The sequence below is a fragment of the Ambystoma mexicanum genome, chromosome 7q (assembly GCF_040938575.1).
Source record: "Ambystoma mexicanum isolate Mex_15411 chromosome 7q, UKY_AmexF1_1, whole genome shotgun sequence".
In the NCBI taxonomy this organism is placed as follows: Eukaryota; Metazoa; Chordata; class Amphibia; order Caudata; family Ambystomatidae; genus Ambystoma; species Ambystoma mexicanum.
The window spans coordinates 614,578,023-614,599,808 of NC_090941.1; the positions used below are offsets into that span (position 1 = coordinate 614,578,023).

The following is a 21,786-nucleotide window of genomic DNA, read 5'->3' on the forward strand; positions in this document are numbered from 1 at the left end:
CCACTGGGAAACGGGGACTTTCCCCGGTAGGCCTCGGGGTGCCGGGCCTCTTTTGTTGCCTGGGGGCTTGGAGGGAAGGATACAGAAATCAAACGTTGAACAAACATCCATGCCGGCCTGGATGGTTTGCTATCACAGTAGCTGTTGGCTGCTGCATTTCTCTTTGCGGCCTGGGGCTGACGGGCCAGGCTTGCACCTGCGCATTGTGAGGGGGCACTTCCCGGGAAACGCACGTGCACTGCAGTCCTACTGCGCTGACATCACATGGCAGTTTGCAGCGCAGGTGCAGCCCGGGTGTCCTCAGTCAGTGCTAGTCTGCTGAGTGCTCTGAGACCGAGTCCCACGATGAGGCAAGCAGCAGGTCAGTGTGCTCAGGCCGTGGGCCGCCAGCTCTGCCACTTCTTGACCAATTTCTGGTGCGAATCGATTACGATTACTACTAAATATGTTTGTTGTTTTTGTGCTATAAAGTCAGCTCATGCATGCCTGATTTCAGAATGCACACCGGTAAGTAACAGAGAAGTCAACATTAAAGTATTAAGTAGTGCACTTTGGATAGTGCTTAAATGAGTGGCATTGTTTGTAAAAGTCCTGTGCTCAAATCTCAGCATCCGTGTGTGATCTTGGGCACATTGCTTCATTTCCCTTCGTTTCAATGCTGAAATCTGCCCAGATCGGGTGCATTAGCTAATTACTGTGTCACGGAATTAGCTGGAAGTTCTGACGGTTTCCTTGTCCTATGCATAGTCACATTGCAAATGTGTCATATGCAGTCGCCTGGACGTGCAGGTCCAGCTATGCGTTTATGGTAATATACCGTCAGATGTATTACACCATTAGTGTTCTTACATTAAGCGCTTCATTGCACAGTGAATTTGTAAACTTGCTTGTCTTGTCTGCTGTGTAAAGAAATTAATAGAAACAGCCTCGTTTGGGGTGGGTGTACTGAAGTTTGGCTTAACCATAATTCATATATTCGGCTTTGGAGAGATACTTTTTTGAGTACCTAATATGCCAAGGCAGAACTAAATCATTAAAATGTAGAGATTGTAAAATTCAGCTCAATCTATTTTGTGACGTTGATGCTTTATTTGCTTGGGCTTTGCTGAAAACCCAGATGTCACATAAGCCCTGAATCAGTTCGAGAAATGGGCAGAAGAGCGGCATGGTGGCAGTATCTAAAATGGTGCCCTCTCGACTGCTGCCCACATTTCAGGACGTTCCCACATTAGTAACTGACAGTGACTTCCAATGCAGATTATCGCATGAGATGGGGGGAATTGGTGCTCCTGATTGTAGGCTTCACTATTCGCCTGCACTCCTGCAATATGTTGCGCTATGGATCGGGTAACGCCACTTACAGGGGCAATACTCGTGCCTCAGAAACTATTGCATACCCCCAACTGAGCAACTGCCAGTGAAAGTACAAGCGATTCCTTAAATCTGTCATAAAAGCGGCAGGATCGAAGGGCACAAGTATATCTCGCAGGTGGCAGTATGGGGGGGGTGGGATCTGCGGAATGCCCTGCACTGGCAAGCCCAGTGGCAAGGGGGACAGAACAATGTGGACAGCTAAATGAGGAGGACAGGTCTGTGATTTTGAAAGTGCCCCTCTACCCTGGCATATGGGAAGAGCTGGTTTCCTAGTGTACGCCAAGATAGAGGCAAGTAGCCGGAGGACAGTGGGGTGTCTTGAATATTCTCCAAACACACCTATTAGGCATGAGAGGAGAGCTGTGGCACGGATACAGTCATGTATTAGAAGACAGAATGGAGCAGAGCTCAACTCTCGCAATATGCGATACACTTTAAATGCTTGCAAGGAGCGTATCTCTAGCACGTTAGAGGATTCACAGTTTAGTGCTTACTGCCCTAAATGTGGCTGTCTAGGGTCCACACGTATACACGTGCTGGCAGTGTCATCAAGTGCAAGGCAAGGCTGGTCGCTGTCAGCGACAATCAAAATGTGTCTGTTGGGCTTTATCCCCAATAAAAGAACGAGCGGGTTGTTAATTAAATGTTTACATTTGCCAGGAGGCAGCATGCCATGAAGTGAGGGCAGTGACCGGGCTGGTTGCTAGGGAGTTGGGCCAAATACAGGATGAAGTGGGCAACGGCCAAAAGGGATATTAGACTGAACCAGCCTGAGCTACGGAACATGAGGGTATATACTCGGGATGGGATGAAAATCACTGCACGTGATGCAAGTCTAAGGTGGAAGACAGAAGTGGATAGTGTAAGTACTGGAAGTGATATGCCCAGGAGGAAGTGTGCATTACCTGTGATTTTAACAATACTGCACCCCACATATGTAGAGGGCAGAAGTATTATTGCTGGGTTTTGGTCATTGGAATGCGCTGTAGATGGGATGAACCATTGATACTGCTTATCGACAAGTTATATATTAAGGATTGTATGTCTTTTCTTTTGCAGTAAAGAAATATGAAACAAAAAAAAACTTTTCCTGATAAACATAAGATGAAGAAAGATGGGGAAAAATGCAGGACTGATTTCCATTTCTTTCATGAAGTGTTTTTGATCAAGTTTTGAAGCTTAGTAACAAAAAAGTGGCAGAATTAGGAACTTGGCATCGGAGCACAGGGGCACTTATGTCCTTTTTTGACCCTAAGAACTAGGACATTGCCACTGCACCCACAAAGCAACAGCTCTGTAAAAATAATCAAGCCTAGAGAGCCGGAAATTGTGAGTGCCAGATCCATCCTGTGGGATGTGGCACAGAAGGCAGAGGGACATTTTACTGGGGAGGACATGGAGGGGTTCACGAAGGAGTGGCACACTCATTTTCAGACATGCCGAGGTTGGCAACAATGTGTGTTTGGGTGGCACCCAAAAGCCATGCTGCTGCTCAGGTAAAACTCAAATGTGGATTTCAATTGAAAATTCTGCATTTCCTAAAGGCGCAAATGGGCATGTAAAGTGTACTTTTAATGGTATGGTGGTTGGGCATATGTCTAGGGTCGGTTGTGCTGTAATTTGTGATGCAAGAATGCTCTGTCATTCATTTATCTACCCATCACCTTCCCGTAGTGGTGGCATTCTTGGTGTTTTCCTTATTGCAGCATTAATATTTTCTTGGCTGTGATGCTAAGTCAAATTGTAGGAATTCCACTAGTATTCTGTAGGATTAATCTGCCCGGGGGTCATTTGTAATCCAGATCAATGGGGTAATCAGGGAGAAAGGAAGGAAGTAGCGAGTGGGAGTGTGGGGTAAGCAGATAAGAGAATCAGGCTTTGGAAGTTAGAATGGAAGAAAAGTGTACGTGTGGGACGGTGGTCACAAATAAAGGGGCATTGAAATGTGGAGAACATTCAGGACAGAGTAGGATAGTTTGCAAGGAGCAGGATGGTAAGGGAGCAGAACTAATATAGAGAGAAAGAAGGAGAGGAAGAGACTAGCCATTGAGTACGCAAGGATGGAAGGGAGGTATTAAAATGATGTTCACAGCAGGGGAACACGTGTCAAATGAAGAGCAGAAAAACACCATCATCAATCGATGCTAAGTGCCCTAAATTTAATATGAAGAACATATGACTTTTCCGGTTGGATATGTTGCAAAACTGAGGTGAAAGGTGAAAGAGGTGCAGCAAGAAAGTGAGGGGTAGTTGGTAGATACAGAAGATAGCAAGAGAAAGGTGAGATATATGGGATGGGAGAGAGGGAAAGAAAAGGGTAGCAAGAGAACAGGATGGGAGGGAGATATGACAACGGAGGAGAGGAAAGAAGAGTTTTGGCTGGAGGGAGGGGTTGAACAGTGGATAAGAGGTTTAAGAGGAGAGTTGAGGGAACTGACACAAGAGAAGGACTAAGGGAGGGTGGTGTGACAAAATGACGAGAAAGAATGAGTACTTGCATTTTTTAAAAAAATGAGAATATGGTGGTATGACATATGTTGAGACTCAACTCATCACTCCTGCGACAGTGGTACTGCCAACAGGCTTGTCCAATGGGCGACAGAGGTGCCTCATTAAAGAGGGGAGACTGACTGTCCTTCAGTGGAATATAGGGTAACTTTTGAAAAGGATTCCAGGGCCACTTTTGGTTCCCAGTCCAGCCCTGCTCTGCTCTGCCCCCCAAGACCCAGGGGCCAGCAGATGCCTCACCCAGGTCCTGGACGAACAGACCACTTTCAGAAGAGTTGCCACGGTGCGGAAGACTCTGCACGGAGCGCTGCCTAAAAAGCAGTCTGCGCGTTACATGGCATGAGTAACCTGTTTTTGAACGAGCTTTCATAAAGCTCAACACTGCAGGCGGAAACTGCCAAAGACTGACATACAGTGTTGCAGCTGTCCGAACTAGTATATATGTCCTGCAATTTACAGACATCTTTTTGTTAGGGTGAATATTGTGACCAATCAAACCAGAAGAGTCCATTATTCTCTTAAAAGGGCTTCTTACTGAATCACTATAAGAGGTTATAAAATCGTGGACATTATGATCTTCCCAAAATGCATTTTTGATTTAATTCAAATCAGTAGGATTGGGTGCTATGAAGAGATACTCTGTTGCACAACCTGGCTTGGGACCACGCCCCTTGGTCACTCCTCCTACTTGCCACAGCTCTGCCCTCCAAAGAGGTGACAGTTCCCCCCCAATCCATTTTTTCCATTTCCATCACTGATTTTCAGGAATTATTGAGCGCTCGCCTGGATTCCGATAGCTATTGAGGGAGTGAATTAGTAGGGGCGCCACACATTCGTTAGATGTTTACACAGGGGAACCAGGCCTTACATACAACACAGCATTTGTAACGGGTTTACCTCTTAGGTGACCATCTATCCTTAAGTATGACCGTGCTTGACAGCAGGGGTCAAGAAGAACAGAGGAATTGTGGAGGCTGAAGTCCAGAAACGATAGGGCTGGGTGAGTTTTCAGTGGAGTGAGGGTATGCGCGAGTATCTTACACAGTGAAAAGGTTCACATTGACCAGGAGGGCCTTGATTTCTTTTTTAATTAGAGGATGGTGGGAGGGAGTCCAATTTGGATGGGCACACAATTCCACAATTGGGAGAGGGTCATATGTACGCAGACAAGATTGCGTACACATACATTTTGCTTTGTAATGGCGTGGACAGGCTTATTGGGTTGGCAGTGGGGATGCCAGACCATGAGAGGAAGGTCACCGGGGCATAGAAAGGTCAGGGATGTCCCCAGAGTACACTAAAAACAGAAAAGAAAATGGGGTTGTCCCTGATGAAAGACAGCCCCATTCTGCCGTCCATAAAAGGAGACGGTCCTACGCCAAGCGGATGCGGATGCAGCCCATGTGTGGGTGGGGCAGAAGCAGCGATCAGGATGCAGAGCACAGAAGAAGGCGGGACAAGGGCAACCGGGAATGGGTGGCCAACACGCAGGGTCACAGAGCGGAACAGGGAGGGAACAGGTAAGGGGAGCAGGAAGGGGCGGAAACAGCATACACAGAGGCATGTTCCACGGAACAATCACGCACTGAAAGAGGACCCCTGAAAGCTCCTTTCCTGGTTCGTTTTTGGCATGTATGCAGCTACACCGACCAGTTCCTGACTCCGATAATTCACTGACTACTAGACATGGTGTCCGATAGGTAGGACGGAGTGTGCACAGCAACACCTTTTTAAGCGATGCAGCGGGTCTTGTATGTGTGGCATGCATATAGGGATATTCAGAGAGGTGTGAGGAGCGTGCCCGATATGTGGTCAGATTTGCCGGCACCACTGATGACTCAAGGTAGCGGCATGGAGGCTGCTTTTTGGTAGACACTACTGCAGCTAATCACCAGTAGTGGTATGTTAGAACATTTTGTGGCTGTAGTTAACGCTGTAATCAGGCGTAGTGAATAGAAAGAGTGCAGCGATAATGACCGAGAACCTGCAGAGTCGAGGAGAGGATGGAAGGAGGTATTTAAACGGTATCCAGCGAAAAAGCAGTTTTAAAAAAAATGCATGTTTAACTGCATTTATATGTGGGGTGTGGGTAAGGGCAGTATGGGGGGCTGTGGGGGTTCTCCCCCGCACATCAATTCAGTAAAAGATGCACTCAAAAAGACCGATTTCGTCTGCCACTTTTTCATATTGAACCATTTAAACACCTTTCTAGTTTTCAGAAAATGTTGCAGCAACTGGCTGACACAGCATGGGGAATTGTTAGAGGCCATAACATCCTACCACCAGTAGTGCCAAGAAGTAACATTGCTCACATAGGCAGCAGTCTCACCAAAAGAAGGGTTAGAGAACACTGTCGGGGACCACATTTGGGCAATCAAGTGGACACAGTATTCAAAACCTGTTCCCAAGCGAGTACAATGACACTTCCAAGGATCACGCACCCCACCATATCACACTAGTCATTGCGCTAATACGTGTATGGACACCTTTGGCCTCAAACATGCTGGGCCCCGTCCAGACCTCACATATTCCTCATTTATCAGGTTGCTTCAGGAGACTATACCTCAAAGTGGATGTAGAGTGAAAGCTGATCAACTGTTACGCAAAGTCAATGCTTTTGACAAGATTTTTCAACAATCAAAGGATACCCCGGGAATGTGCCAGTGACAATGGGGTGCAGTTGTCTTCTACGGGATGCAACACATCCTTCAAGTGTGGGGTGTCAAGCATTCTGGCACCTCTCTAGCATCTACTTACCAATGGATTGGTGGAACGGGTCAACTGTTTCATGGGTTTGGGCGTTACATAAATGCTAAAATTTATTAGCAAATCTTTATCCATCGCGCACAAATGTCTAGCTAACAAGCCCAGAGAGATACCCAAGGCAAAAAATCATGAAAGCACACACCGCTACACCGGCCCGTTCCTCCTACTCTCACCAGTGTACCATCCCATGATTCAGGTGAATGATATATGGGGGGACCAGCTTCCTGGTCATCGTGTCTAAGAATTGGAACTCTCCACCTCCGACACAGAGCGGAACAATCTTACTAGACCTTCCGGAAACCTCTCAAGACTTTACTTTTCACTCAGAACATACCCCTGGCCTGAACAATCACCCATCCATGTACTATATGCTTGTCACACCTACTACTACTGTCTGTAACCAGCACCTTGATACCTCCGGGTTTAGAGCGCTTAACAAATGCAAAAATAAATAAATGGCTGTCTATAGTTGCCAATCCAGTAATTTTAATTGTCATCAAGCTTTAAGTAAAACTATGGTGGCTTACAAATGAACACCTTCATTCGCCTTCAGATCCCAGGCTCTCAATAACTGGTTGAGTGAACCAGGTGTGACACTGAATATGATGGAACGAATTAACAGCGTAAAGGAAAGTGAAGAGGAGTACAAGCAGGAGATGCTGCAAGTTCAGCTTCGTCACAAAGGGATTGCTAGTGTACATGGTAAAGTTGGTAGAGGAGAGCTTTGGGAGTGTGATTGTAGAGGGAGGTAAGCTGAGAGCACACAGGATGAGAACTATGGATGATGGCAAAAGGGGAATAAGAAGAACATATAAACCCGAGTTGCTCTAAGATTTTCTAAAGTCGGACCTTGTGTTTATTGCATAGTGCTCCTCCTTTTCCAGACATACGTTTTGCTCCGAATTATCTTAATTATGCTGGACGTTATACAGTCTCCTTTCTTTTTATTTTATTATTTCTTGCTTCATCTTTTTACACTTATCACTGACATTTAGTATACACCATTAATCACTGACACATTCATTTGTTGAATACCTCCAAGGTTTAGCAGTTCTGTTTTAGTGATTGCATCAGGGATGTGTAGTGGTGGTCTCCAGCCATCTGCCTGCATCTTTAGATGATGTAAATTCTGCATTCTTATGTACTTCCAGAACCAGTGGAGACGAGAGTTGGTGTGCTGTCTGATTTGGAATAAATCAAAGTTTCTAAATTGGGAAATGTCTGGGATCACAAAACTTCTCATGGGTCCACACATGATAGTGGGTAGGCCTGTGAGCATGGTGTTACCAAGTTGAGCTAGGACTTGGACCTAGGCCTGGGCCTATGCAGTGAATATGAAGCCGTTGTCTGGTAGGAAGGGGGTCTTTCTCCACAGGAGCGGGGATGTATTTGCTATGTGTGTTTTGAAGCCGAAATGGCTATATGCTGCATCCCAGAGATTTGGCACAGGGTACCAGGTTAGGGGTGAAGCAGGGGGAGCTCGTAGGGGGCGGTGGGAGTGTGGTGAGGAGACTGAGGAGAAGTAATTCCATATTGGTGGGGTTCAGCTTGAAGTAAACGGTGGAGATATGAGGACTGGATCAAGACAAGGCTTGGGTTGGTGGGTGTCTTTGATGTATGATTTGTTTTTGGTAGAGTTGTGCATCATTGAGGTATTGGTGGAGGTTACCAGTGAAGAGTACAGTTCCCCCGAGTCTACATTTGGATGTTGAATACCATAATTGAGATGATACATACATAAGTCTGATTTCGAGTTATCCTTCTGGACAAACAGCAGTTTTCATGGCACGATGTTAATTAGCCTGCACAGTCTCCCAGTTATCCATGCCGTTCTGCAATATATTGGTGAGGGATTGATGCAGTACCAGGAGACAGGGGTGTCTCACAAAGAGGAATCTGAGTGCAAGGAGAGGTGCACTTGAAGTTGGGTTGCAATGGCTGTTTCCAATATCTTGTGTAATTCAACAGCATTTGCTGGGGTCATCAGGGTCAATCGTTATTGTTTTGAGCCGGGTAAACAGGTGCCCCGGTTTGAGAGTCGTGGCAGAGGTGAGCAAAGTGAGATACACACTGAATTGTGACAGGATGGGATGGAGCACTACTGTGGAGCGTGTCGGGAGAACAGTACCAGGCAACTGGTCTTGTTCCTGCCAGGGTTGCTCCGAACTGTTGTGTTACATTTGGTGAACTTTGGCAAATTTGTGTTTAGCAGACATTTAGATGTAAAAAGTGTTTTCTAATTTACTATGGCCAGTTGACGCTTAAGGCCCTTCTGAACATATGAGTGCTATTATTGTGTGTGTATATTTTGAACTACCATTTTTTAAGAGGGGTGGAACTGACACCTGAGCGGTGCCGGGGTGTGCACAATGCCCTAAGCACTGTACATATCTATAGTTGAAGTGGATCCCATGGACCTCCTCCCTCCATTTTGCAGGTGGCTCTCCAATGTGGAGTTATGTCACTACAATTCCATTCTTCAAAAGACCCACGTCGGTTGTTCTACACGATAAAACATTTTGGAGTTAAAAGGGAGCGTGGGACACCAATACAACCAGTTGTGGGATGGAACGTGTTTTGCTGGAAATAATGTCCTCATAATGTATCTGTGAACTCTACATGTACTTATTAGTGAAAGATACAATAGTTTCAGACCCGGCTGAGATGACCAATAAGGACTGCTTTTCAGAAATGGCCGGTAAAATGTGACCACAAAGAACCAAAACAGGATCACAGGTAGATAGCAAGACCGCCATGTAATCATTTTCTCCACGTGTATTTTTAATGATTTTGAAAGTGAAACGTCAAGGTGTCTTGGTAAGCGAGAAGCTTACATGTTTTGGTATCAATCGCGTAAAACCATATTCCGAGGTCTGGTGTTGCTAGGTTAAGACAATGGACTCCACGAACAAACAAAAAAAGCAACCATGCATCCATTTAAGAAGCTGAATTTGCAATATAATGATGCTTTGCTGCCTTACATGATGGTGAACCATTGACAATTGGTTCGAGTTATTTTGCTTAACTCACTCACTTGAAGATGGTTGTTTTTTTCAAATTCATGGTTTGCTTTTGTGTTCATTTTGAGATTCATTTGCCTAAAGGCTCACTGTGGAATGTTGTCCTGGCAAAGTATGTCAGCGAAAAAATGAATACAATGTACAGCCCAAGGCAGGCGTTTCAAAACGGCTGCGCTCCTGATGTTTTGAACTGCATTTCCCACCAGCTGTAGCCAGAATAAAAAATGCCGAGGGATCATGGGAGTAGGAGTCCAAAACATCTGGTGCGCCGCAGGTTGCAGACCCTTGGTCGAACGGCAGAGAACTGTCAGGAGTCCACATGGAAGCAGAACTGATGGAGCCCATGATGTGCTGAACTCCTCTTTAAGGGAAAGAAGGGAATAAAAGAATGATGGAGGTAGAATGACCTACTGAACATTGGGAAGCTCTTAAGAGGCTCCTGCACCCCCATGAATTAGCGGGTTGGAAATTAATAATTATTAGCCTTTTATAAAGCTCTAACCTTCCAAAATTGCAAAGCACTACAGTTAACAGGTGTTACTATTATGATTCGCTGCTGTATTTATTTGGTCGCACCTAGAAACACTGGCGCGTTATAAATGTCATAGATCATATCAGATATCTCGGTCTCAAAAGGATGGGCTAGCAATTTCGGGATTCAAATCTGATCTGCTGGCTTTCTATTGCTCCAATCAGGAGGTCCATTAACCCGATCTCTCCGGGATAGGTATAATGACAGTCTAATGTGCTGAGGTCTTACAACTGTATGTTGCCTGAATAATATCAGGTAGCCTTTGGGAACCTGTATTCGCTTCTGCAGTTACCGTATCTCAATCTATTGTGTGCATCAGTGGAGAGCAGTGCTAGGAGGAGAGTGGTCCGAAGTATAAACACGATAGACTGGTATTTTCCTGTATAAAGGGTGCATCACAATGTGTGAAATCCTACACAGCAGTCAGCGAAAAGAAGGGTACACCTAGGAGGGAAGCCATTGAATTGGGATGGAAACTTGCTCTGCACATGGGAATGCTGCGCACCGAGACAACAGACCTCCATGGATCAGATTCAGTCTTGAGCTTGCTACTTTCATCCTCAAAGTGGCCCAGTATTCAGACCGTGCATCAGTGCCGTGCTTTTTGCAGTGGTAGTTACAGCAATGCATGAAATACTAAATGCACACTGCAACACGCCTCATCGGGGGGTGGGAGGGCTAAGAACATCTTCATGGAGCTGCAATGGCCAGATCTTCATTCGCTCGTTGTGCTCAAGACAGCCATCACCTACAAAGCAGTCAAAACCAAAACACCACTCGACCTGATCAAGAAGCTCACCACCCCCCATGCAGGCAAACACTCAACCAAAAGCCCCAACGTCAACACGATGGAAACAACGGAGAACAAACTAGACCCACCATCCTACACCTCAGGAAAGACCTGAGGACACTTCCCTTCAAAAAACACCTCACCAACGGCTGATCATTTTGCTCAACACTACTGCTCCCCCCTTAGGTGCTCCCCCTACCTATCCTAGCTCCCTCTGCTAGCCTTGCACCCTGCCTTTAACCCCTTGCGCCCTTCCCATGGATACTGCACTCCGTTGCTTCCCAACTAGGTTCATGCTTCTTAAATACCATGCATATATGGTGTACACTGTGCCCTGGTGCATTTGCAGTGTCTGTAAAATGGCCTGTCTTCTCAAGTTGCCTTCTTTGAAATCCACTGAGTGGCAATGGAACTGACATGGATGTGCGACGATCAATGACGCAAAGCGATATTCAACAATGTGCAGTGAACATATCAGTCCCCCAATATGAGGCATACATTATATTAAGCATGTTAAAATGTTCACTCATCACTCTTTAGTCCCGCATCTCCGTTTTGCTCGTTTATCATGATGGGTCAGCTCATGTAAACCTGACACAAAGGACAGCATTTCACATACCTATACAGTCATATTTGTATATGTTTGTATATGTTTTTCCTCAGACACTCTGCCACCATCTTGCCCATTTCACCGTGGTCTCAGCTGTAGCCCACGCTCCATATCTTCTCAGGCACAGCCCCTCACGTGTGGCATGCTCCTGCTACAGTAAATGTTCTCTGTAAAGTGCTTCGCTGTTCCTTGGAGCTAAGTTAATTCTTTATCAAATACCTAAAATCATGGGACCAACACATTCACATGCGGCACTACTGTTTGCACCACATAGACATGTATGTCCCAGTTTGAGGTTCTGCGGCACAAAAAGGGTTTGAGAAATTATGCATGCAGCTTTAACTATGTTGTCCACATGCAAAGACAGACAGGAAAGACACGACTCGGATACCCCTCCCCCTTTGCTACCAATGGTCCTTCACGCTTGACGTATTGATTGGGCAGGAGGAAAATCAATGGCCAATCTACAACTCAGCTACTCTTTTCTCCCAAGCATGTAGCTCAACACTTATTCGAACAAAAGGCAATGAAGCTGAACGTCTACGCATAGCTCTATCAAAAACACCAAAAGGAACTTTATTTTTACAGAGGAAATGCATGCTCTCTAGAAGACTATGTGATCTTGCATGATGAAGTGCTCAGGTTGGCCACACCAGCAATGCTCGGAAGGACAGGCTTTCACGAAATCCATGTGCTTTTCATGGGATGTGGTGGCTACTGTTGTCGCTGATGTTTTTAGCATATCTTCATCACATAAACCCAACTTCGCAAAGACGATCGGGACTTTCATAAATTGGCCGCTGGGATATTTGCAACCATGAGATGCTCCCCTTACTGCAGAATGACATGAATCACATATCTAGAACCACTATAGTCTCTATGTTGACACGCACTCCCAGAAGAGGGTTTCCAATTCCTTTTGCTCTCTTTAGCGGGGAAAATAAAGGATTGGATTAACAATGACATGGAATGTAAGCCACTAGATTGCTCACTAAATGAGCCATCTCAAACAAAACACATGCGTGAACAGACGTGGGGTTTAAACTGCATGTGTGCAACAGTTCACGGATATTGGCCATTGTGTGCTGTGACAAAAAAAAAGGTATTCAATCCTTCTCCCCAAGGGGGCCTCCCCCTTTCAGGCTAGGGAGGTGAACCTGCTTCACAAGACCCTCCATAGGGGTCTGCAGAGTTGGGACCTAATCCCCCTTAGGGGACAAGGACTCCTGTTCCTGTGACCCACTAAGCCACACAGCCTAGTAGCATACATGGGACTAATTGCTACAAAGACTAATGTACCCGTTTGGCTGAAGGTAATGCTGGAACCTGCCAGCATGAAGAAGGAAATGAGAATTTCTCTTTAAGAGGTCATGCATACTTAACTGGGACGAGTGGAGGAAGTTGGAGAAGCAAAGAGTATCCTATGCTAGGGAAAATTTCATATGAATGAAAAAAATAGACAATTATACCTTTCCAAGACATGGGGTCATGCTCATATACAAGAAATAGACGTAGTATAGATCGCTTTATTGTATCACGCTACCTTAGCCCAGCCACATAATACATATAAATAATGAGTAAATCCTACTCCGAATGCCTCCTAAATTCTCATGTATAATGAGACACAAAGTGCAAGAGGCCCTCCGCTGCAACTTATTAAAAGGGGCAGCATTTTCCTACCCTGTTTGATCAACGAGACGAGATTATGTATAAAAGGAGACAATTGAATCAGAAGAAATAATAGCAATACTTCGGTTTGTTCCCTCCTGTATTTCATAAGGTTCCCGGTCGTCCTCAAATTCCATCAGGTTCTGGGTTTTGAGATGGGATGTGGCTTCTCGACTAAGCGATGTTGGATAGTGCTCCGCATACAACTTCAACAACTGTTTCCTGACGTAAGATAGCCATGGAATATCCTACACACCCCTATTACCCAGCACATGTGTGATTAGTGACTGTGTCAGGACAGCTTTCGGGTTAGTCCACATCCTAAGCCAACACAGAACTGGTTCTGCTGCCATATTATCATCCAGATGCAGCCTATCCATTTCGAGGTGGACACCACGCCATCATTCAGGGCTGATTGCGGAAGTCCCAAAATTGTTTTCAGGAAAACATTCTCCATTGCTTGAATTTCATGCATATCACCATAACCCCATAAAACAGCTCCATATTTAGCGACTGTCCCTGCTTTTCTGCCATACACCAACTTCATCAAATTCAATGGTTTCGATTTGGAGATGGCCACGACTCTCCCGACCCCTTCTAATGCTCGTTTACACCTAGTTGCTTGTCTTATGTGCGCAGCTGGTGTCAAATTAGGGTTAAGGCGTATCCCCCGATAGTTAAAGTCATAGACTCTAGACATGATCACATTATTGCTTACCATCGCTACCATCCTGGGACTGTTCCTCTTTAAATGACAGGCCATTACTACCACTTACTTAGAAGCATCGACTAAGATCCAACGGTGTCATGAAGTCGTGATAAGGGCCTGTAAAGCTTGGGGTGTGCGACCGATCAGAACCCTACCATCGGCGTACGCTAAAACTGGGAGTGAGCTCCCTCCCATTCTCGGGCCATCACAAGAGGCCTGCATCAGAGCAGTATTGAACTCATTGATATACAATGAGAACAATAGAGGGGCCATTACACATGCTATTGTATTCTTATGTACAACACAACTTTCACAAAATCTTGCTTATTAAAAGATCTGCTTCCGTTACTGTGGCAATGTCATGGCCGTTCTCCCAGGGCACCATAAATGTGCTAGAACAAGGGTGCCATGGAGACTGGAAGCCGTAGGATAGGCAAGTGAGAAGAGGGCATGTCAAAACATGCACATGCAAAAAGACTAAACCAAGTATCTTAACTATATCCGTGACTCATGTGCTACACAGGAACCTACTTTAGTGAACCCAGAAGCACCCTATCTGAAAGATGAGAGCTTTGTGTCGGCTCATTTTACTTAGAAATGCAAAACAGGCCTCATTTTTACCAGCGAAATGCAGTGTGCCCGATTAGTGTTTTTAAAGATAACTAAACAAGAGGCATTTTAACAGGAACATGTTAACATGTATAGAAGTGCATTGAATTATTTTCTCATGTCACTTCATTCTGTCCTTACCCACGCCCGCTGGCATTGCGACCCTCACCCCAAGGGGAAAGAAAACACTGCGCACACCAAGGCTACACTTCAATATATTTTGTTACATAAACATGCCTTTTTTTTAAGCCCATGTTCTCTGCACTGGCACAACAGGAAACTGGAAGGGGATTGACAGACACGCGCCCACGCGCGCACACACACACACACACACACACACACTGACCGACACACGCGCCCCAGACTCCCTACTCAGTGCGGCCCAACGGAGGCCATATACATTTGTACTTGCAAAGCACAAACCACCCAAAGGGATCATGTCCAGCATACATAGATCTACCCCCCAAAAAAACTGAAAGTCATGCTAGCGGAAAAACACCATGCAAGGGTCTAAATTAGCCACCCTCGTAATCTCTATGGGCCCGTGAGCCAGGGATTTGTGAGTACCACCTTCAATCTGCGGGTAAAGAGGCCCTGCAGGTCCTCGCGTCTCGAGGTGGTGCCTTCACATCAATGGGCCTGCAAGGCTCATGTGCCTTTAGGCAGGTGCAGTTCTTGAAATGGAAAAAAGTGCAGGTACTCATCAGTATAGGTTTAAGTGGGCGGGGGCCCAGCCCCGCAGGGTCCAAAAATGTACTTGTGCTCGGGCCCTGCCAGGGTTACCTGTCCCCTTCTATTAGTCTCACTCTGTGTCCTTCACTGTTTGTGTAGTTTCCCATTTGACACTTTCTTTATGTGCCTCACTCTGTCTCACTCACCATTGCTCATGCTTCATGATGCTTACTGTGCCCCTTTCTAGTTGTTGGTCTTGACCCTTCTTACCCCCACTATCCATTGCATATCACCTGTCTGCACAGCAACAGATGCACATAACTGGCAGTGGGCAAATAACATTGACGATTTCAGAGTAACGATCTGTAATGGCAGCATTGGGTCATGACACGTAACATTAAGAACGTAATGTTATGTTAGCCAGCATTTATATTGTGCCCATCAACCCAGCAGAGGTTATATGGCACCTGATCTCTTACGAGAGGTGTCCTACTGTGGCCCCAACAGGGTCTCGCCAGAACCTGGTCCACGAAGGATTAGACAGTGGACAACAATTAAGTGGTGGGATGAAAATTGTGATGAGGGTAAGGGATCCGATTGTGGTAGTATGGATGCATGGTTTTTAATTGTGATTAGTTATAAGTCAGCATAAGAGAAGATGTCCATAATATGGGCGTAGGTTTATTGTGAAGGTAATATCTAGAGCAACTGGTTATCAGAACTAAATGTAGTTGATGTGTGGATGAGTGGTGTACTAGTGAGGTGCTCAAGAGGTACCTAATGGTCAGGAGGATTTTCCCAGATTAGTTTGCAAGAAACAGTGTCTGTGTCAGGGCAAGAACTGGGTTTGCCAAGCAGCTGACAGTAGTGTTGGTGCCAAAAGTTGGACGTGCATAGACATATGAATGCAGAATACATGGTGTAAGGATATAGGAGGAGAAGAGTAGAAATGAGCTTGAGTCAAATTAATATTAAGATCCAAGTAATAAAGGCTAGTTATCATTCACCGTGATTTTGTAGGTGGATGAGCCATAAAGAGAAGCATTGTAATGTCCTGATAAGGTGGGAGTGGAATACAGTCAGACAGCTTATACGAGCCCCGAGTGGCGAGATAAATTATACCTGATAGTTAGATGTAAAGCCCACCCTTCAGATGTACGGTGCAGTGTATGACCCATGTACCATGGATATAAAATCAAGCAGCTATGGCCATGTAAGTCACAAAATGGCCTAAGGCTACAACGGGTCTATGCAGCGGACATCAAGGTAAATAATACATCATGTGCCCAATTGGTGTGAGTGCATTGCCAATTGGAGGGGTTTGTAAATTGGAAATGCACCTTTACTGGGGCATTGTAGAAACTGACAATATCTGTTGGAGGGCCTTGCACAAACTAAGTGGCCACCTGCTGGCCACCTGCTGATGAGCAATATTTTTTTTGGGAATTGACTCTAGTTTGTGACGTGGTTTTGTGCTGACTGGGGCTGATACGTGCATTTAAAGTATGGAGCCAATAATGCAGTGACATTTTGTTCTGATAAATTGTGTTGGTGGCGTGGAACGTTTTAACATTAACATTGGACCTGTAACATTGGACGTCACACTTTTGCCTCAAACACTCCTGCTGTTCTAATTCTCCTCGTTCTTTCATCTGCCTTTGACATGATCAACCATTCCATCCTCCTGAAAGCCCTGGGATACCCTCGGCAGCATGGATTGGACACTGGATTGGCTCACCTCCTCCCTCACTGATAACACAGCTTTACTTCAAACCTCCCTCTAATACCTCCTCTTCCCCTTCTCTTATCCCTGATTGTCTCATCGCCATCCACAGATGGTGTGTGGATAACACTCTCTGCCTTAATGCCAGTAAGACTGAGCTAATCCTCATTGGGACACCTTCACTCTGTTTCTCACCTACCCTCTGGCCATCCTCCCTGGTCCCCTACCCTCACCATCCTGTGAGGCCAACAGCCTTGGGGTCATCTTTCACTCCTCACTCTCCTTCACCCCTCACATCTTGGACCTTGCCAATAGGGCCCACTTCCAGCTTCACCTCCTTAGGAGCATTCTCCCTTTCCTCACCTGTCCTCAATGTCTCCAGAGCTCTGGTCCTCTCTCGGCTGGCCTACTGTAACTACCTCTTCCTCAATCTCCCCCCTTCCCTCCCTACGCCCCCTACAGCTAATCCAGAAAAGGGCTACAAGACTTATCCTAGGCCTCAAGCCAAGGGACCGAATCTCTCCAGCCCTAAAACCTCTCCACTGGCTCCCCGTGCCTGCAAGGATCACATTCAAGACCCTCTGCATCATCCACAAGACCTTCTGGGGCCTGGGACCACCACATCTCCAACTTTCTCTCCATAACTACCTCCCTACCAGAGCCCTCTGATCCTCTACCTCCAACTCTCAGAGAGTGGGGGGCAGGTCTCCCTCTTCGGCTGGTGCCTCTCTTTGGAACAACCTCCCTGGCCCTCTGAGACTTGAGCCAGACCTTCTTGAGTTTCTTGAACTTCTCAGAACTCTGCTTTTCTCTATTTCTTTCCCTCCCCTGCTAATCACTCCTCTGCCGCTGAGACTGGTGGCTTGGTCCTTCAGGAATCTCAGAGGTTACCAGCCCCCCCCCCCCAGCACTGCCCTAGCGGGCCCTCTTCCTGATGGCTGTGCATCGCACCCATGGGATACCTCCACCCTAGCACTTATCCAGTGGCCTACTCCCTTGGCACTTCCCTCCCGGGCTCTCACCAGCGCTTGCCCTGCCTTCTCCCCGCCACTCTTCTCCCTTCCCTATCTCCAGCACTTCTCTTCGATGCACTTGCACGTCCGAATGTCACAAGCCCTAGTAGGACCACGATTGTATATTTACTGTTCTATTGTTATTTACTCCCCTTGTTCCCCCCACGTTGCCTTGTAGCACCTGGAAACAATGCTGGTTTTATAGGTGCCTAACAAATGCTCAATATATAAACATTGATGTGCGTGCTGTAGTGTGCTGGCTTTGATATATGTAGCAATTACAAGCATGTGTACTTCAAGTCCTCTCCATCCTTCGAGCCCCATCAAGTTGAGTGATGCTGTGGCTCAAATGTACTTCTAAAAGCACAGTTTGAAACAAATGATCCCAAATATTATTTGCCGAAGACGGTGGTGGCGTCATTCATGCATGCTTGATTTGAATCCTCTTTAGTATTTAACCTTTAGCCACTGCTTTCCCTAGAAATCATTTGGGGGGAGGGGGGGGCCACCCACAAGCTCATCGGCTGATGCAGTAAAAGATGATGTAGGGCAGCTGGGCAGAGCTGCTGTTGGATGATTATACTGCATGGCAATGCACAGAACATGCAGGATGCAATGCAGCCTAAGAGTATCCCTAAGGGATCTAAAGTAGTTTGCCATGGCAACTTTCTTGGCAGAGCTTCGGCTGCCCAGCATTGCAGAGCCTCCATGGCTCAGAACGGGGTCTTAACCACACTGGAAAAGACCCTGCTGTGAACTCTTCAGAGCGGGAGGCTGCCATCTTCTCTTGAAGGTTAGGAGGTAAGTGCACTCTCCCAGCGTCTCCTGCCCCTTACTCCCCACCGAAGCCCCCTTTTCAATCTTCAAACCCCCCCATCCCTGTCCCACTTACATTTTCCTCCTCGTCCCTCTTTGGCGCCGGGAACACATGTGTTCCCGGCGCATCCCTTGCACACAAAAGGACACCATCGAAAGGGAGAGGTTCCCTTCTCGCTCCATGGTGGCCATTTTTTGTAGTTATAGCTAGGAGCAGCGCAGTGGCAATATGCCCATCACTTAACGGCTTACAAGCCATGCAGGCTTTAATCTGGCCCAAAGCTGAAGCGCTTTTAGGAAGATGCCACCTGCTTGAGGGCTCTTGCATGGTAGTTTTAGCACTCCCTCTGCGGATCTCTGAAAGAGCACCAGCAAACCAATGTGCCTATATCCCAATCAATTTCATACACAGGGGTCAAATTCGGCCCTTCCCCGCCTGAAACTGCGATATATCTGCCAAAGGTATAACCTAAGAGCATATTCTGTAAAAGATGGAACAACCATAGGAGTCTACCAATGTGTCCCCTTAACATATAACCAACCGGCTGAAGATAAAACAAAAAATTGAAATCCCAGCATAGCCCTTTGTGTGCTATCGGTTCCCCGCCTATGTAGCTCCTTTCGAAATTAACAAGACCAGGAAGTGCAGATTAAATAGCCAGTCAGAAGATTATGGACAACTCTTACATTGACATACAGATCCTTGCAGAATATTTTGCTGAGCTATCTAACCAGCACCTAACTTGATCATGCACAGCATGACATGCAACATATTATGTACACATGACATACGCAACAAGCTAATGCCCAAGCAGGCAAGTGATTCCGGTTCACTTTAGACTGATAATCCATCTGTACCTCGTAAAGAGTGTTGTAAGTCGTGACGGTGACCGTGTTCGTGTGCAGCATGAGCCGCTCTCCGAGCAGTGTGAACAGACTGTGCGTGTGCATGATCTCAACTTTCCTCCTGCAGAAAAGAAGACAAGCAAACATAAGAACACGTTCAAACATGGCACGAGGGGTTATAGTCGCTGCTTGGGTGCATTGAAAAGAAGGCACTGTCTGCCTTGTGGATCACACTTCATTTTCTGGGATCAGGGTCGGGCAATATCTTACACAGGAAGTCAACCCAACGAGTACAGCTAGCATTTTTTACTCATAACCCTGACTATATCAGCATCCTTAATTTCAACTGCAACATTTGTAGACTATGACCTAACCATGTGGTAGTTCTGTCTGCACCGGTGTGAATAAAGAACAAGAGTTGAAATCAGGAGACATCAGTTCATTCTAAGCGGACTCCTTTTATCAATGAAAGGTGGGCTGCCAAACCAGGAAAACTAGAACATAACAGAACAATATTCAATGTAACCTGAACTATCTAAGATATCCGACTTCCCAATATCTTTAAATGTATAGTGTACAGATTATATGTGTTGCCACTCTTCCCTTATATTCAGGTGCATCAAATTTCACGAATGGGAACAGACATGTTTGGATGAATTAAATGCGGAATTGGACTAGAAACAGAATATTCCGTAACGTGTTTTGCTGTGGAAGCAAAGCATGCAAGTTGGAAAATAGACGCACGTGGGAAGTGAACGAGACGAGACATACATGTCATTCAGATTTCCAAGGAGGCACACATTATACCCATTAAAGCCTTTTCCCCTTTGGTATTTACCATGAAGCTTTGGAGATATTTACATGGCGGAAAAACACTTCCCAACATGCATGTCATAACGAGTGAAAGTTATGGTCACATTTTTTCCAAGACATATTTACAGAAACACCCTGTCCTCTGTGATTTTGGATCTGGTTTCTGCGAGTAGAGGAGCCAGATTGGCTTGCTTGAGATTCTTGACCAAGGCAAAGCAGCTCTAACGACTCTTCTTGACCCGTCTGTATCATTGACACTCTCAACCATGCTTTCCTCTTTACTCATCTTGACAAAGCTGCATGGTCATCAGAAACATTCTTATTGTTCTTTCTAATCAGCCATACATCAAAGAGTGTGATGGGTGACTCCGAATCCTGCTTGTCTACACTCAAATAAGTAGCACCTTAGGGATCTTCTCTGACCCCTTGAGCTTATTAATTATTTGTGTGCATGCTCTTATTGATGTGTGTTTTTATGGGGTTTATAAACCTAGCTGAGAAGCAAAGGAGCGCTGTACAATGGGCACACAGCCAGCCAGGGGTTACAGGTAGGATGCATGAGAGCTAGGATGGGTAGGTTGGCACTGTGCAGGGGGACAAGCAGGGTGGAACGATAGGCAATTGGCAGGATACCCTTTGAATGTCTTCAGGCCCTCCCTGAAGTGTAGGATGGATGGGGCCAGTCTTCTCTGCATTGGTAACTTGTTCCAGAGATAGGTAGCGTCACATGAGAAGGCCCCTTTCCTGCTTTTATCCTCTGTTTCAGTTATTTGACTTGAGTCTGGTGGTGCGTTGGCCTTCAGAGATGGTGCGTTTCTTTGCCAGCTATCATGGTGTTTGGTTGTGAATTCTTTGTGGGTGATGAAGGTGGTCTTCAGCACAATTCATACTTGAAGGGGAAGCCAGTGCAGGTCCTTGAGGATGGTGGTGATGTAGTCAAGTGTTCTTAGTCCTGTGATGAGGCGTGCTGCAGCATGGTGGGTGGTTTTCAGATGGCTCCAGGATGCCAACTAGGACTGCCGCGAGTAGTACATCCCACCATCACGGTGGGAGATGAGCAGGGCTTGCACAACTGCTCTAAAATCTACAGCAGGGATGAAAGGCTTGACGTTGACGAGTGCTTGCTGGTACCATGCTGTTTGGGTCTTGTTTGTTTGTGATGTATGTTTTTAAAGAGGGCACAGTCGATGGTAAAGCCAAGCAATTGAACATCAACTGTGACCCGTCATTCAACCGGACATATCTTCACAAGAGGATACTTCCTTTCAGTGTGCAATGTCACACCGATGTTGACCTAAAATAATGTCCACAATACAG

At 46.0% G+C, this 21,786-nt stretch overlaps 1 protein-coding gene across 6 annotated transcripts in view; it reads right to left on the minus strand.

Moving 5' to 3' along the window:
• NBEA (neurobeachin) overlaps window positions 1-21,786 on the minus strand; it is a 2,584,133-nt gene that overhangs the window by 1,918,312 nt on the left and 644,035 nt on the right. For all 6 annotated transcript variants that reach the window (XM_069640609.1, XM_069640605.1, XM_069640608.1 and 3 more), the window contains exon 18: window positions 19,669-19,777. In XM_069640609.1, the coding sequence (XP_069496710.1) occupies window positions 19,669-19,777 (109 nt within the window). The remainder of the gene's footprint in view (window positions 1-19,668; window positions 19,778-21,786) is intronic.